Genomic DNA, 16,005 nt, shown 5'->3' with positions numbered 1-16,005 from the left:
TAGGGGTGAAGAGTGAAGGGAGGTGAGAGTTTAATTTAAAGGGCAGGAAAGAAGGAAGAGTAGTGGAGGGATGGGAAGAAAGGAGACATAAAGTGATGTGTTTGATGGGAGGGAACAAGAAAGAAATGGGGAAGCTTTCACGTGGGAAGGAAAAGTAAGGGAGTGAGTGAAGAGGAAAGGTTCACGTGGGTGTCTTCAGTCGGACCATTTTTTTTTTTTTTTTTTCACCTCAATCTTCTTTTCACTCTGCTTTTGTCTTCTCTGTGTCCTCTGTCTCTTTTCTGTAGAACTCCTCATACTTGACTTGATTCTGAACTCACCTTTTTAACTGCTATATATTTTTTCTGTTGCCTGTACTCCCTTCTGTAGATTCCTGAACACAAGAAAACCAAAAGCAAAAATTTTAAACCAAAAGGTCCTAAAAAATATATTTACAGTGATACCTTTGGGACTCATTCCCAAGTGAGCTTGTTTTAAGTCTCTAGCTTGACTTTTCAGCTTTTTATGCTTTTTTCGGTTCATAGAGGAGCACAGAAAACACCTCTGGTCGGACTTTATTAGCTAAATATTTCTTGACTCTCTGACCATTTACAGTGAATTCGCTACCATCCTTGTTCAGAAGAGTGATGGCTCCGAATGGCAGAACGTCCTTGACTTCAAACGGTCCAGACCACCTAGACTTAAGCTTTCCAGGAAATAACTTAAGTTTGGAGTTGAAAAGCAAAACCTGATCTCCAGCCTTGAGCTCTTTGACAACAATTTTCTTATCATGAAAATTTTTGGTTCTCTCTTTGTAAATCTTTGAGCTCTCATAGGCATCAAGTCTGATTTCTTCCAACTCATGTAGATCAAGAGTCCTCTTAGCCTGAGCTGTATCAATGTCCAAGTTCAGCAACTTGATAGCCCAAAGTGCCTTATCCTCAACCTCTACAGGGAGATGACATGCTTTGCCATAGATCAACTGAAAAGGTGTTCGTCCTATTGGCGTCTTGAACGCTGTTCTGTATGCCCAGAGAGTCTCGTCCAACTTGACAGACCAATCTTTCTTCGAAAATCCAACAATCCTTGACAAGATACCCTTGATCTGCTTGTTCGAAACTTCAACCTGTCCGCTGGTCTGAGGGTGATACGCAGTAGACACCTTGTGCTTGACCCCATACTTTCTCAGCATGCTCTCAAAAACTTTGTTGACGAAGTGAGTTCCACCATCACTGATCACTGCTCTGGGTATCCCATACCTTGGAAAAATTATACTTTTGAACAGCTTCAGAACAACCTTGTGATCATTGGTAGGACTGGCAATGGCTTCGACCCACTTAGAAACATAATCAACTGCCACCAAAATATAGACATTCCCATTAGATGGGGGGTTGAATGGTCCCATGAAGTCTATCCCCCAAACGTCAAATATCTCCACTTCCAGGATCGGATTCTGGGGCATCTCGTTCCTCCTTGTGATGATGCCCATCCTTTGTCAAGCATCACATTTGGTGATGAAACTGTGAGCGTCCTTGAACAAGGTTGGCCACCAGAGACTTGCCTGAAGAACTTTCTGAGCTGTCTTGAATGTGGTGAAGTGACCTCCATAGGTGGAGCTGTGACAATGCTCAAGCACTCCCTGCACTTCCCCTTCTGCTATACATCTTCGGAACAGACCGTCAGAACCTCTTTTGTACAGATAGGGCTCATCCCAGAAGTAGTAGTTGACCTCCCTGAAAAATTTCTTCTTCCTGTAGGGATCCATGTCATCAGGAACTTCTCCACAAACCTTGTAATTCACGACATCTGCATACCATGGTGCAGTCTCAGAAGTGATCGCCATGCATATGATTTTGAGGTTCTCAACCCCTGTTTCATGCATCCGCTCACAAACCTGGGCGACCAGAAGCTGTTCCTCAGGCATTGAATCATCTATGGTAACTGAATCTTCAATCCTCATTCTAGACAAATGATCTGCAACTCCGTTTTCTATGCCTTTCTTGTCAACTATCTCCATGTCAAACTCCTGAAGAAGCAGGATCCATCTCAACAGTCTTGGTTTGGTATCCTTCTTCGAGTAGATGTGTCTCAAAGCAGCATGGTCGGTATACACTATTACCTTCGAACCCACAAGGTAACTCCTGAATTTTTCAAATGCAAACACAACGGCTAGGAGTTCCTTCTCTGTGGTTGCATATCTTCCTTGAGTCTCGTCCAAGGTGCGACTGGCGTAGTAGATGACATGAAGCTTCTTGTCTATTCGCTGTCCCAGAACTGCTCCAACTGCGAAATCTGAAGCATCACACATGATCTCAAAAGGATGATCCCAATTCGGAGCTTGTACTATAGGTGCCGAAACCAAGGCCTCCTTGATCTTGCTGAAAGCTTCCAAGCATGCTGCATCAAATTTGAACTCAACCTCCTTGCACAGCAACCTTGTCAAAGGTCTTGCAATTTTTGAGAAGTCCTTAATGAATCTCCTGTAAAACCCAGCATGTCCCAGAAAGCTTCTGATGTCCTTCACTGTCTTAGGCGGTTGAAGCTGAACCATGACCTCAATCTTAGCTTTGTCAACCTCAATTCCTTTCTCAGAAATCTTGTGTCCCAGAACAATCCCTTCTTTAACCATGAAGTGGCACTTCTCCCAGTTCAGCACCAAGTTCATCTCCTCACATCGCGTCAATACCCTGCACAGATTTAACAAACAAGAGGAGAAAGTGGAACCGTAGACAGAGAAATCATCCATAAACACTTCCACTGACTCCTCAATGAAATCCGAGAAAATTGATGTCATGCACCTTTGAAAGGTGGCAGGAGCATTGCATAAACCAAATGGCATGCGTCTGTAGGCAAAAGTGCCATAGGGACAAGTAAACGTTGTCTTTTCCTGATCATTTGGGTGGATAGGGATTTGGAAGAATCCACTATACCCATCAAAGAAACAGTAGTAGGGATGACTGGCTAATCTTTCTAACATTTGATCAATGAAAGGCAAAGGGAAATGATCTTTCCTAGAAACAGCATTCAACTTCCTATAATCAATGCACATCCTATGTCCTGTGATGGTCCTAGTTGGGATTAGCTCATTTTTTTCATTTTTGATGACAGTAATTCCTCCCTTTTTAGGTACACAGTGCACTGGAGATACCCAAGTACTATCAGAGATAGGATAGATAACTCCAGCATCAAACAGTTTTAAAATTTCTTTCTTTACTACTTCCTTCAGGTTAGGATTCAATCTCCTTTGGGGTTCAATACTAGCATAAGACTCATTTTCAAGATTGATCCTATGTGTGCAAAGACTAGGTGAGATTCCTTTGATATCGTCTAAAGAATAACATATAGCCTTTCTAAACTTCTTAAGCTCAGTTACTAGCATCCCCAATTCATCATCACTCAACTTAGAATTCACTATGACAGGATAAGTAGAATTGGTTCCCAGAAAAACGTACCTGAGCCCGAAAGGGAGAGTTTTGAGTTCTACCTTTGGAGCTTTCAGTTCCGACCAGTCGTCAGCATGGGAGTCTGGAATGATCACGGTCGAGTGGGAGGTATCAAGTTCTGAACTCTCTGTCTCAACTGCACGTACCTCCTCTGCGTCAGATAGCTGATCGAATTCCTCTAATCCATCCGTTTCTCTGTGGGACTCTAGCAAATTCTTGTAACAAGTGGTCTCCTCATGCAGGAACCCTTCTTCTCCATCCTTAGTTAGAGCAGTTTTGAGATGATCCTCCTCAGCTAGTTCCTCCAACAACTCATCAGCCAACTTATCCATCTCTTCAATATAGAAGACTTGTCCTCCTATTGTTGGCTTCTTCAAAGTATCCTTGATGTCAAACTTCATGATGAAGTCATCGCCCGGATTAAAATCAATCCTACCATTTCTGACATCAATGATGGCTCCAGCAGTCGCCAGGAATGGTCTTCCTAAGATCAGAGGATCTTTTGGTTCTTCATCCATCTCCAGAACCACAAAGTCGGTTGGCACTTCCACGTCTCTGATCCTGACAGGTAAGTCTTCTAAAATACCATGTGGAAGTCTCACTGATCTATCTGCAAGGATGAGGGAGATGTCGCAACCCTTAAACCTTGTGAAACCCAACCTCTTAGCCACAGAGAATGGCATCAGATTAACTGAAGCGCCAAGATCACATAAACACCTCTCAAAAGACATGGGTCCAATGGAGCAGGGTAGAGTGAATGATCCAGGATCTTTGAGCTTCTTGGGTACAACCTTCTTCTGGATGATTGCACTGCACTCAAGACTTAGTACCACCATGCCTTGAACTTCTTTTGATCTCTCCATCACTAAGTCTTTGAGGAATTTCTGGTAGTGAGGGACAAGTGCGAATGCATCCAGCAATGGCATCCTCAGCTCAATCTCCTTGACTTGTTTTTCGAACAAGGCTTTGTACTTCTCAGTAAGCTGCTTCTTGAACCTCACTGGAAATGGTAGGGGAGGCTTGTACGGTGGAGGGATGAACCTTGCAGGTCTGTCTTCAGAAACAACAGGCTCCTTAACAGCTTCAGGTTTGGACTGCTTCACTGGTTCAACCGGGTCTTTGACTCCTTCGACTGGGTTCTCCATCTGGGCGTCATCCTGACCAAAATCCTCCCCATCTAATTCTTCGCTGTCCTTAGTGACGTCTGGAACTCCTTGCCTGGGAGGCAATGTTTTCCCATTTCTCAGCGTAATGGCATTGGCAAACTCCTTGGGGTTCTGAACAGCCTTACCTGGGAATTGGCCAGGCTTTGGTGCAGAAGTAGAAGCGGATTGGCCTTCCATGTACCGTATCTTCGAATTCAGAGCTTCAAATTTGACGTTCAGATCATTGTAGGAACATTCCATCCTCTGACTAAGGTCAGCAAACTTCTTAGCAGTGTCCATGGAACCCCTAGCTTGACCCTGAAGAAGTTGTTGCATCATTTGCTTCATTTCTTGATCTAGGCGGTAGTAGGTTGAACTTGTTGAGGGCGGAATCCTGGTGGTGGTCCTGAAAGAGCTTGGTATCCCTGCTGGAACTGCTGCTTTGGGGCGAATCCCGGATTGTAAGGCACAAAAGGTTTTTGTTGACCATGCTGTTGTTGTTGAGGCGGGTACACCTGATCTTGTGGATTAACAACATTATTACTTCGGTAAGACAAATTGGGGTTCGTCTTGTAGGGGTTGTAACCTTTGTTGTACCCACCCTGTTTCTGGACATAGCTGATCTCCTCTGTCTGCTCACCCTCCCCATCTGGAACTTGGAAAGGGTCATCCTCAGAGACAGAGTGGATGCTCCTCTGCTGGCTGAGCAAGAGGCGGTCAAGCTTGTCATTGACACTCTTAAGGTCCCGCTTGTACTTCTCCTCAGAACGAGACTCTCCTCTAACTGTGCGGTCATAGTCCTCGTTATAATTGCCATCAGACTGGGCGAGGTTTTCAACGAGTTCCCATCCTTCATCGACGTCCTTGTTCAGGAAGTTTCCGTTTGAAGCAGTGTCAAGCAACATGCGTATCTTTGGTATCACACCACAGTAGAGAGTGCTCAGCAGTGACTCGTTGCTAAAACCATGGTGTGGACACTGGCTGTGGTAGCCCTTGAAGCGCTCCCAGGCTTCACAGAATGATTCTGAGCTCTTCTGAGTAAAGCTGGAAATCTCATTCTTGAGACGTGCCGTTCTGGAGTTGGATAAAAACTTGGCCAAGAAGGCTTTCTTGCAGGCGTCCCAAGTGGTGATTGATCCCTTGGGAAGGTTTTTCTCCCATTGATGAGCTTTGTCTCCCAGGGAGAATGGGAAGAGGCGCAACTTGTAACCATCCTCACTCACGCCGTTGATCTTGGTGAGACTGCACAGACGGTCGAACTCGTCCAAGTGGTCGAGTGGATCCTCCATAGGTAACCCGTGAAACTTGTTTCCTTGGATCATGGAGATCAGAACACTTTTGATTTCGAAGTTGTTGTTCTGCACGGCGGGAGGGACGATGCCAGCATGCTGAGTATGAGTGTTTGGTGCATCTCCATCACCAATGTTTCGCGGTCCCGGATGTGGTGCATTGTGTTGTTCCATAGTGACTGGTGCGGGATGATCAATGAGTTGACGAGCTTGTCTTGGTCGTTGTAACCGATTGATGTCGTCGATCACAGGGAGGAGATTCTGATGCCCTCTTGATCTAATGTACATGCAAGGTTGCAATCAACAGGTCCCTGAGATGCAAAACTTGAAATCGTAAATGTAGCAAAACGAATCCCAAATGGCAACGGCGCCAAATTGATACTAGGATTTTTGTGTGTCTATCCTAGCAGGTTCAATTAACCTTATGCAGTTGTAGTACTTAAGGTGTCAATCCAAGTGGGATGTTGCTAACAATCAAGATGCAATCAAGAAATCAGAAGTCAAGCCAATATAAAAAGAGTGTTTGTCTAACAGTCCTAGAATGATGAAAATGCAAAAACAGAAATGAACTACAGAATTAGAAACGAAAATGTATGACAAGAAATAAACAAGAGTAAAAACGAAAACGAGTCTAAGCATGAACAAAACCGCAAGATAAGAAACAGTCTCAGGAATGCAATATCAATCAAAAAGATAAAAGTCCTAAGGATGGGAGTAATTGATTTCGGTGGAGTATCCTAGTCTACAGAGTGTTTAACATGCCACAAGCAAACTATCCCTAAACGATGAACATCACAACTTAGCTAATCCAATCTCTTGACAGAAGCTACTCAGACTCAACCACTTCCAAACCTAGCTCTCGCTAGAGAAACATGATCAAGCGTGGCATGACAAACAAGTTCATTCACGTCAACAAACGTCCTAGACAACTAATCTCTTAGGCTAGGAACGTAAGTCTCTGGCACTAGTTGGTCAGACATTTCATCGAACACCTTTTGGGTGCGGAAATGTCTAAGACCTAGTTCCAATTGATCAGAGAGAAACTAGCATTTCTAACACTAGTCCAGAAGGGAATCATAAAAATCAAAGCTTAAACACTCTACATCCTAAGATCCTCCACCTAGTCTATCCCATCCCCAAGAACTCTAGCACTACTCAGATCCGGAAATCATCACTAAAGACATAAGTCCAGAAAATATTGAACAAAGCATAATAAGATAGACAAGAATGAGATGAACAACTTTGTAGAAGAAATCAAATGCAAAAACTAAACAGATTAAAAGATATCTGGACACAAAGTCTCAAACGTTTTAGGTGGCTAGGTAGAACCTTAAGAACAAAACGAGAATAAAAGATAAGATGTCCTCAACAAGACTTAACAAAATGTATATATAGTAAAAACGTGTGAATCCCTAAAACTTAAAACGACAAGATAGAGCGTCGGTTCGGGAGTCTTCTGAAGCGTGTGAAACCAAACATGTGCGGTCGAGTCGCGTGTCGTCTCTCCCTGGGGTGCAATCGAGTGGAGCGGATCGAGTCGCGTGTCGTCTTTTCCTGGGTTACAATCGAGTGGAATGGATCGAGTCGCGTGTCGTCTCTCCCTGGGGTGCAATCGAGTGGAGGTAATACGACTCGAGCTGGGTGTATATGTATCCACTAAAACGGTGATAACTCTTGAACCACACCTTCGATTAACTTGAAATAAACGGCATTGGAAAGATGACTCAACTCTCTACAACTTTGATGAAGACTTCAAAAACTGAATCCCTCTACCGGTGGCTCGAGTGATGGATCGAGTGGCGACTCGAGTGGTGCCTCGAGAGTGACTCGATTGGTGCAGCTGAGAGTGGCTCGATTGGTGCAGCTGAGAGTGGCTCTATNACTCTATTGTCTGCGTCTCCGACGTCTCCTAGACACCTGAAATACTTTGAAATGTACAATGTATGCAAGGATGATGCATAAACTTCCTAAATATGCAAAGTGTATAATAGAGGTTCTAAAATGATGCAAAACGACTAGTTGTCCTAGCTAAATGCATGACAAATACAGGCTAAGGAGATGCAAAATATAGACATATCAACCACAACCGATACCGAATTAGGTTCCCGAAGAAAATCAATTAGTACAAAGAGCCTTTAGAGATTCTTACTTGAATTTATTCTTCAAGGAGATTTTAGCTTGACAATGATTTGTACTAATCTTTGCTCCTTTGGCATGTTGATGAACGGTTCCTTGTTATTCTTTGCTTATGTATGCTCTAGTTTATTGATCACCTATATGTTGAAGTTAGGAGAAGACAAGCTTAAAAATATGCTGAGGAATAGAAGTTATGCTCGTACTTCTGTCACGCTACTGGACCAAGACGTTCTCGAATGCCCTATTTGTTGCGAGCCCCTCAAGATCCCTATATATCAGGTTACTAGTTTCTCTTTTTTTTTTTTGTCTGTTAGTGTAAGTGTTGTTGATATAATTAAAGTATTCAAGACTTATTGATAACACACCAAGTGGGTTTATGTATGGACGTAGAATAATCATACACTAAACAACTGTTTGTGATAATAACACTAGTTCGTAAATCTCTACAGTGTACTAATGGCCATATAGCTTGTACTCCGTGCTGGACAAAAGTTAAGTCCATTTGCCCATCCTGTCAACGATCAGTTACGAAACAATTTCGATGCAGGGCCATGGAGAAAGTCATTGAAGCAGCTATTGTGCTGTGTCCAAATGCCAATTACGGGTGTAACGAGATGAATATCTCATACACACATCTCTCTAGCCATGAGAAGCTGTGTCTATTCGCACAATATTCCTGCCCAGTGCGTAACTGCAACTATACCGGCTCATCCAAGGATCTCTACAATCACGTCTGTGCCAACAACACATTCTATGCCTACTTGGTGAGGATCAGCAATATCTCAACAGCTCCAATCTCTTCGGTCAAGAACACAGACTGATCGACTCAGGTTCCAGCTCGAGCTCCTCAGATCCCCATGAGTGAAACAATGAACGAAGAAGTGGAAGAGATGGCTTTGACTGCAGTGGTAGAAAGGTTAAAGTACTCTACATTGCCTCAGTCCATTAACACTCCAATACTGCAGAAGCCCATTGACACTTTAGCGAAGCTCAACAAGGAAATAAAGTCTTCTTCTTTACATCCTTCATCAAGCTCGCAACGGCTACCGCCTGCAGAAAGAGACGAAACCAGAGTCAACAAAGGCAAATCAAAGGTGGACTGTACAGAACCAATAGCACTCACCAATAGATTTGGGTGTCTTGACTCATGTGAGATTTGATAGGATTAATGAGCTATCATAGAGCAAAACCCTAATAATGTAATACCTATAAAAGGCAAATGATGTAACAAAACCAAGTTAAGGAAATAAAGATAGAAATGTTCTTTACCTAAAGAGCCGCTGAGCTCACTCTTTGATGGTGAGCAATACGATTATACGAACCAGTATCTTCTTTGTCTCCTTTGTGCTTATCATACAATCCTCTCCATAAGGGGTTATTATCATCTTCCCTTGTGATAATCTTTTCGATTTCTTCTTCAATCTGGTTATAGTTATCAATCTGATGTCTCTTTGGACAACAATAGACCTTAGCTGATGCAACTGTAGCCTGTGACAAGATTCTCAGATGAATGTAGCCTCTGCTCCGAATGATATCATGTAAATAGCCCAAACCACACCAATTGCCAAATTTTTAATTTTACCCCAAATTTTTTATCAGGGATTCGTGTTTGATTCAATGTATAAGCTCGTTACATATTTATAAGTTCACAAAGTTTTGATGAAGTCATTAAGTTCCTTCAGCCAAAACAGAGGCTTTGAGTTTCTCTTTCAAACTTAGAGCTCTTCTCCTCATCTCAATACCTTCTTCATCCACCATTAACCTCTTCACAGCTCTCTCGACCGCTCCTCTCTCTAGTTCACCTTCCACTTGAATTCTACTCTCCACACACATTCTAAGTACATTGCATTCCCCTTTTGATCAGCAGCGAAAGGCCTACATATCATTGGAAATACTTCACCAAGGCATTCTAGAGTCGAGTTCCATCCACAATGGCTCCAAAACACTCCAACCGTAGAATGTGCAACCACTTGCTTCTACGGTGCCCATTTTACAACGCAACCTCATGTTGGGCTTTCCAAGCCCAAGCCAACTCTCATATTAGTATTATATTCTCCGCTTTGGGCCCAGGTAGCAAAGCCCGCACGGATTTCTTATTGGGCTCCTTCCCAAAAGGCCTCATACTAATTGGAGTTGGTCTTGGCTTATATATTAGAAACTTATTTTCTAATTTTCAGATGTGGGACATTGTTTGTATCTCAACAAACCTCACCTCAAAATATGTACCACGATACTTTGGCCTCTCCTTCAGCAAAACCCAGGTATCTAGGCTCCGGTACCTCTTTATTCCTGAAATATGCTTGAGGCACCCTTAATCATGTCATATTTTTGAGAGATCCTCCCACACAAAGTTTAGAATTTTGGTAGGGGTGTTGACCGACACCGTGAATGGTGTCGCTCGACACCATTGGTGACCGAATGTTCAGTTTGATTTCAGGTCTCTCGGTTTGATCGGTTAGGTTTGGGAAACTTAGGGGTCGTATTTAACGAGGGAGGTCGATGTTTGGGTTGAGTTTTAACCTACTTTCGCCTCCAGAGAAAGAACGCTCCCTAAAAACTACCGAGAGATCCTGAAGTCTATACCTTGAAGCTTATGTTCTTGTTTTCTTGTTTGATGTGTTCTTGGGAGTGAAGATCCGGGGCAAGAGGCTTGTTAGAAGGTTTCTGGGGTGTTGGATTCATCATTAGTTGGTTGGTATTCTCCTTTTTTAGAGGTGAGTGCATGACCATGGCTGATATAGGTATGAGAGTCCTTTGTTTTGCTTATTTTATGTTTGTTTTTGGTTATTTCTTGCATGTTTGTGGTTGTTTTATGGTTAATACTCATGCTCTCAATTGTTGTTTGTGATGCAGGTAAAGACAAAGTATGATCGTGGAATCAAGGAAATGAAGATGAGGATGTTCTAGTGGCTCGATTGGTTGATGTCTAGCTTTTGTTAGGTTTCTAGAGTAGAGTCTTTAGAATGTTTTATAGGATTGTTGGTTCCTTGGTTCTTGTTGGTTATTTAGATTTGTTGGATGATATATCATCTGTTTATTAGTTATTGGATAATTGCTGGTTTGATGTTATTGGTTTGATGATGATTATTTCCGCTGTTGAGTTTTCTTGGGGTTAGGATGTTAGTGAGTATGAGATCACTAGTTTAATATTGTCTTAAAAACAAGAAAAAGGGTCGGATACTTTCAGAACCAACACCGGTAGCGGAACTGGGACCAAAAACGTGAAGTCTCTGTGAATCCTTTGAAAAACTATCTCTTTTTAAGACAATTTTTTGTTTTGAAATATTTGAAGTTTTATTTTAATTTTAATTTTATTTTTAAATTCGATTTTATTTTATTATTCACAAAAAAACTAATAAACGCAATAAAATAAATTGGCCTAGAAAATTTGTAGGCAGATTAAATGCAACGTTGCAAAGTAGTCGCAAAAGTTGCGAGGTATTTACTATCTCGTAGCTTGCAATGTATTTGATAGGGATTCAGTTTCTCGCAAATTGCATGAGATTAGCTATTTCATTTGTCTCTCGTGCAGTATGTGAGATTTGCGAGGAATACTCTTCCTAGCAAATTGCATGGGTTTTGCAAAAAGATATTTTCCTCGCAAAATTTGCGAGTGATTTATAATTTTGTCGATTTACGAGACACGATTTGCAAGAAACTTTGGTGTTTTGCAAATCTTTTGCAATTATTGATTTGCGAAGGAGTTGTGATAAATTATTTTCTTGTAGTACCTAGAATCGATGGATACCACGACGAGAGCCTAACTTTTAAGGATCCTGCCATCCTCATCTATCTAATGGTAAATAGTTGTTCGAAGAGCAGTTCCTCCAGATAGAGACCCATTCAAGTATCTAAGCAATGTAATAATAATATCTTTATATGATTTATTTATTAAAAATTTGTGTTTTGTTGCAAAAGGTTTCAACCGATCAATAGAAAAATCATGTAGGTATTGTCCAAATATCTATTAATATTATCTTTTAATTTATTAAATATAATTATTCTATAATATTCTATATTTTAGGGGCTTTATGCTTTATTATGTATATGTCTCCTATTGTATTCAATTATTGATGAATTGAATAATCAAAAAATTTTAAAAGATTTTGATAAACCACAATAAAAAGTATTCACAAATTCAAATCAACATATCTCTAGTTTTATCTCTAATAGATATTGTCTCTTATGATATACGAGAAATGTTTACTCTCTTTCATCTCTTTTCTATTTTTTTGTTTATTTTATTGAAAAGTTTCTTCGTGGGAGAGATTGGCGATAATGATATTCTAAGTCCCTGTTTTAGAAATCGCTAGGCGTTAGTCGGGCGGTTGGAGTGGGCCTAACGCCTAACGAGAAAATCAGAAATTAAACAGGGATTAATCGGGGATTAGTTTTAGGGTTATTTTATTATATTAATAATAAAATAAATATATATACTATTAAATATATGTATAATTCTGTTTATCTTAAAATAAAAATATCAAATAAAATATAAAAATATAGTATTGTCTTTAAAATTACGATAAACACATAAAAACGTAATTTTGAACGAAAATTTATGATTTTCATTAAAAGTTTGTACATTAGTTACCGTAAACATCATAAAACTCTTAATTTAAATGTCTAAATAACAAAAAAAAAATACATATTTGATTTATATTAAAACTAAAAATAATTATTATATACAATATTAAGTGGAAAGTAATCGGATTAGACGGATTATAAACAAATTAGTCAGGTATAATTGGATAATCGATGCTAGGCGGGGATTAGTCATTAATCGAGGCAGAGAGGACGGACATAGCGATTTTGCGGGACGTAATCGGTGATAGGCGGGGATTTTTAAAACAGGGCTCTAAGTGAACCGAACGAGATTAGCAAATCTCAGATTTTTTATCAATCAAACTTGTGTTTTTTAAATGTTTAAAACGCTTTAGAAATGTAGACTTTCCAAAGTCCTGCTTGACTTTTGAGTATCTCGTAGTCTTTTCCATGTAGCATTTGTATTTTTTCGACCAAGATTACAAGTTTTGGCTCTTCTTCAGTTAGAGTTGCAGATAAGTAGATTTTTCTAAGCGTTCTCAAGATAAATAAATGCATAAGTGGCTTGTAGCTGTGAACCAAAATGTGGTTGTGGAAAGACTCTACAGCACCAACCAATCAGGGCCAGACCGCCAGAGATCACAAAGAGAAAGAGAGAGAGCTAAATTTAGTGCAAAAGTGAGAACCGCGACAAAGTTCAGAGTCTTTGGACGTTTTTGTGCTACTTCCACGGTCCTCTTGAGTCCTAGAGAGGACCCTACGAGTTAAGGTTTTATATGGAGCTTATGATAACGAGGGATATATTTTCTCCAATGTTTTTAAGTCACCTCCTCTGGATTTTGAATCAGTTGAGCTTGTCGATGGTCTTTTAAACTTGTGCCTTTTAAATGTTTAAAAAGCATTAGAAACGTAGACTTTTCAATGATCTGCTTGACTTTTGACTATCTCTTAGTCTTTTCCATGTAGCATTTGTTTTTTTTTTTGGACCAAGATAACAAGTTTTGACTCTTATTCAGTTAGATTAGCAGATAAGTAGATGTTTCTATACATTCTCAAGATAAATAAATACATAAGTGGCTTGAATTTTAGTGTTTGGGCTCTAATCACCAGGCGTAGAGATAAGCTTGGCAACTCTACATGGCTGGTTTTGATTAGGTTTTTCTCGTCGATATCTTTGTCAATAAGTGTGGCTTATCATTTCCTCTAGATTTCTCACCATTCTTCTTCAAATGAATTGTGGAACAAAAATGGAGCAAAAAAAGAACAAAAATTGAAATTCTTTTATATTATTTTAAATAAAGTATATTTTAATATTATATTAAATAATATATTGTAAGATGTTCTAATAGTTAACATTATCGTACTTGTATATTTTTCTTCTTTTCTCTGCATCTTTTCTTTCTTTTAATCAATATTCCTTTCATTTATATTCAGGTTGTTATTTTATTGACCAATTGGTCACCAACCAAAGCAATTAACGAATACAAAATTGAAGATATACCAAACTTTTGTATGGTAATAATATGTCATATCAGTGCATCATTACTTTTTTTTTGTCGTACTTATATATTTTGTTTCTTGCTAACTACCTGTCTACCTACCGACTTAGTACTTTATTTATTCTCGATTCACATTTGACTTATTGAATGTAGAATTGTTCCAAACTTCCTTATATATAAATCTTGCATTTATCTCTTTACTCAAATATTCAAACTTACATAGCGAACTTTTAAATATTTTGAGCTCTTGGGTAGTAAACACAGAGCAATGTCAACGTCTTCTCACTCGTACCCGATGAGCAGCGGTGACGATCAACACAGTTACATCTATAATTCTTCATATCAAGTATGTTACGTAATTTCTCTTTATTTTTTGATGTGAATATATGACTGGGATTATTTTATTCTTCATACTAAGTTATGTCATGTTATTCGAATTCAGCCATATCTTGAGATTTTTTTTGGGGATAAATCCATGTTAATTACTTAATATTATATTCTTGATACAGAAAGCATGTATAGATGGCAATGAAGAAAAAACAAGGCGATACATCTTGGAAAAATTTGATCTCTTGAATTTAAAGTCTGATCTTAATACTTTAAACATTGCTGATTTTGGTTGTTCTATTGGACCTAACACGTTTCATGCTGTTCAATATATCATTGACGGTGTGAAAAGTACCCATGAAAATCGTCTTGTCCCTCTTGAGTTCCAAGTATTCTTCAATGATCAGCCTAACAATGACTTCAACACACTCTTTAGAACCCAACCTCCTTCCTCTAAAGGAGAATATTTCTCTTTCGGTGTTCCAGGCTCCTTCTATGGCCGAGTGTTACCAAGAAACAGCATCCACATCGGTCATACTTCCTACGCGACTCACTGGCTTTCAGAAATCCCTGAACATGTATGTGACAAGAAATCTCTGGCTTGGAACAAATATTACATCCATTGTAATAATTTAATAGAAGATGTGACAAAAGCTTACAAGGTCCAGTTCACAAAAGACATGAGGGGTTTTCTTGAAGCTAGAGCCGAAGAAATTGTTCCAGAAGGATTGATGATTATTTTAGGACAATGTTTGCCTGATGGTGTCCCCCATTTTGAGACATGGCAGGGTATGGTGGTAGACATGATCGGTGATTGTCTTATGGATATGGCTAAATTGGTAAGAACAATTAATCCAAGGACTTCAAGAGATTTCCTAATTCAAAATTTTACAGTCACTTTCTTATGTTATTTATATGTCTAGCATCTTTTTAATATGATTTAGCAATATATAAATAATACAATGATAAATGCGAGATTGCTAGTAAAGTAGTTGTGTTTTCCATTGTAGGGTGTAACAAGCGTGGAAGCGATTGAGCTGTTCAGCATTCCCGTGTATTTTCCGCAGTTTAGTGAACTACAGAGAGAGATTGAGCAATATAGAAGCTTTACTTTGGAGATGATGGAAATTATAAGTCATCCATTGGAGGATATCCCATTATCCAACAAGTTCATGACTTCCATGTTTAGAGCTATTTTCTATACGATCATTAAAGAACACTTCGGTCAAGGTGTGGTCGATGAGCTATTTGATCGTTTAGCTAAGAAACTCACCAAGTATCCTATTGATTTTAAAGAGTGTAAGAAACATGTGAACTATTTTATGTTGCTTAAGCGAAAATGAATGACATGATATTTACCTATAGAGTATTGTCATATCTCTGCTTTGTAACATGAAATTTTTATTTTTCTCTTCCAGTATTACATGAATAATAAACATCAATCCTACTAATTCTAGAGACATTCCTTATTTGATCGTTTGTTAAGAAAATTGTTAAGTACTGAAATCTATAAGATATGGTCCCAGTCCATAACTGTTGATCGTAGATTTTGTTCAAATACAAGAAGCCTAGATTGTTCTATAATTTCCAAAAGAGGTTTTCTAAAATTTTCAAACACGAATCTTGGAAATACACTAAATTTTAT

The 16,005-nt window shown here is 39.4% G+C and overlaps 1 protein-coding gene across 1 annotated transcript; it reads left to right on the top strand.

Annotated features, from left to right (window-relative positions):
* On the top strand, positions 14,205 to 15,802 carry LOC104724157 (probable S-adenosylmethionine-dependent methyltransferase At5g38780). Its single transcript, XM_010442604.2, has 3 exons — positions 14,205 to 14,379; positions 14,543 to 15,199; positions 15,371 to 15,802. Exons 1-3 carry the CDS (start codon positions 14,302 to 14,304, stop codon positions 15,701 to 15,703), a joined length of 1,068 nt encoding a protein of 355 aa, XP_010440906.1. The 5' UTR covers positions 14,205 to 14,301; the 3' UTR covers positions 15,704 to 15,802.

Source organism: Camelina sativa, chromosome 11 (assembly GCF_000633955.1).
Source record: "Camelina sativa cultivar DH55 chromosome 11, Cs, whole genome shotgun sequence".
In the NCBI taxonomy this organism is placed as follows: domain Eukaryota; kingdom Viridiplantae; phylum Streptophyta; class Magnoliopsida; order Brassicales; family Brassicaceae; genus Camelina; species Camelina sativa.
This window is presented reverse-complemented; position numbering and strand designations above follow the sequence as displayed.

Coding starts and splice junctions, on each gene's coding strand:
- LOC104724157 (XM_010442604.2), top strand. CDS start 14,302: ATGTCAACGTCTTCTCACTCGTACCCGATGAGCAGCGGTGACGATCAA. Junction 14,380..14,542: donor TCTATAATTCTTCATATCAA/GTATGTTACGTA, acceptor TTCTTGATACAG/AAAGCATGTATAGATGGCAA. Junction 15,200..15,370: donor TTATGGATATGGCTAAATTG/GTAAGAACAATT, acceptor TTTCCATTGTAG/GGTGTAACAAGCGTGGAAGC.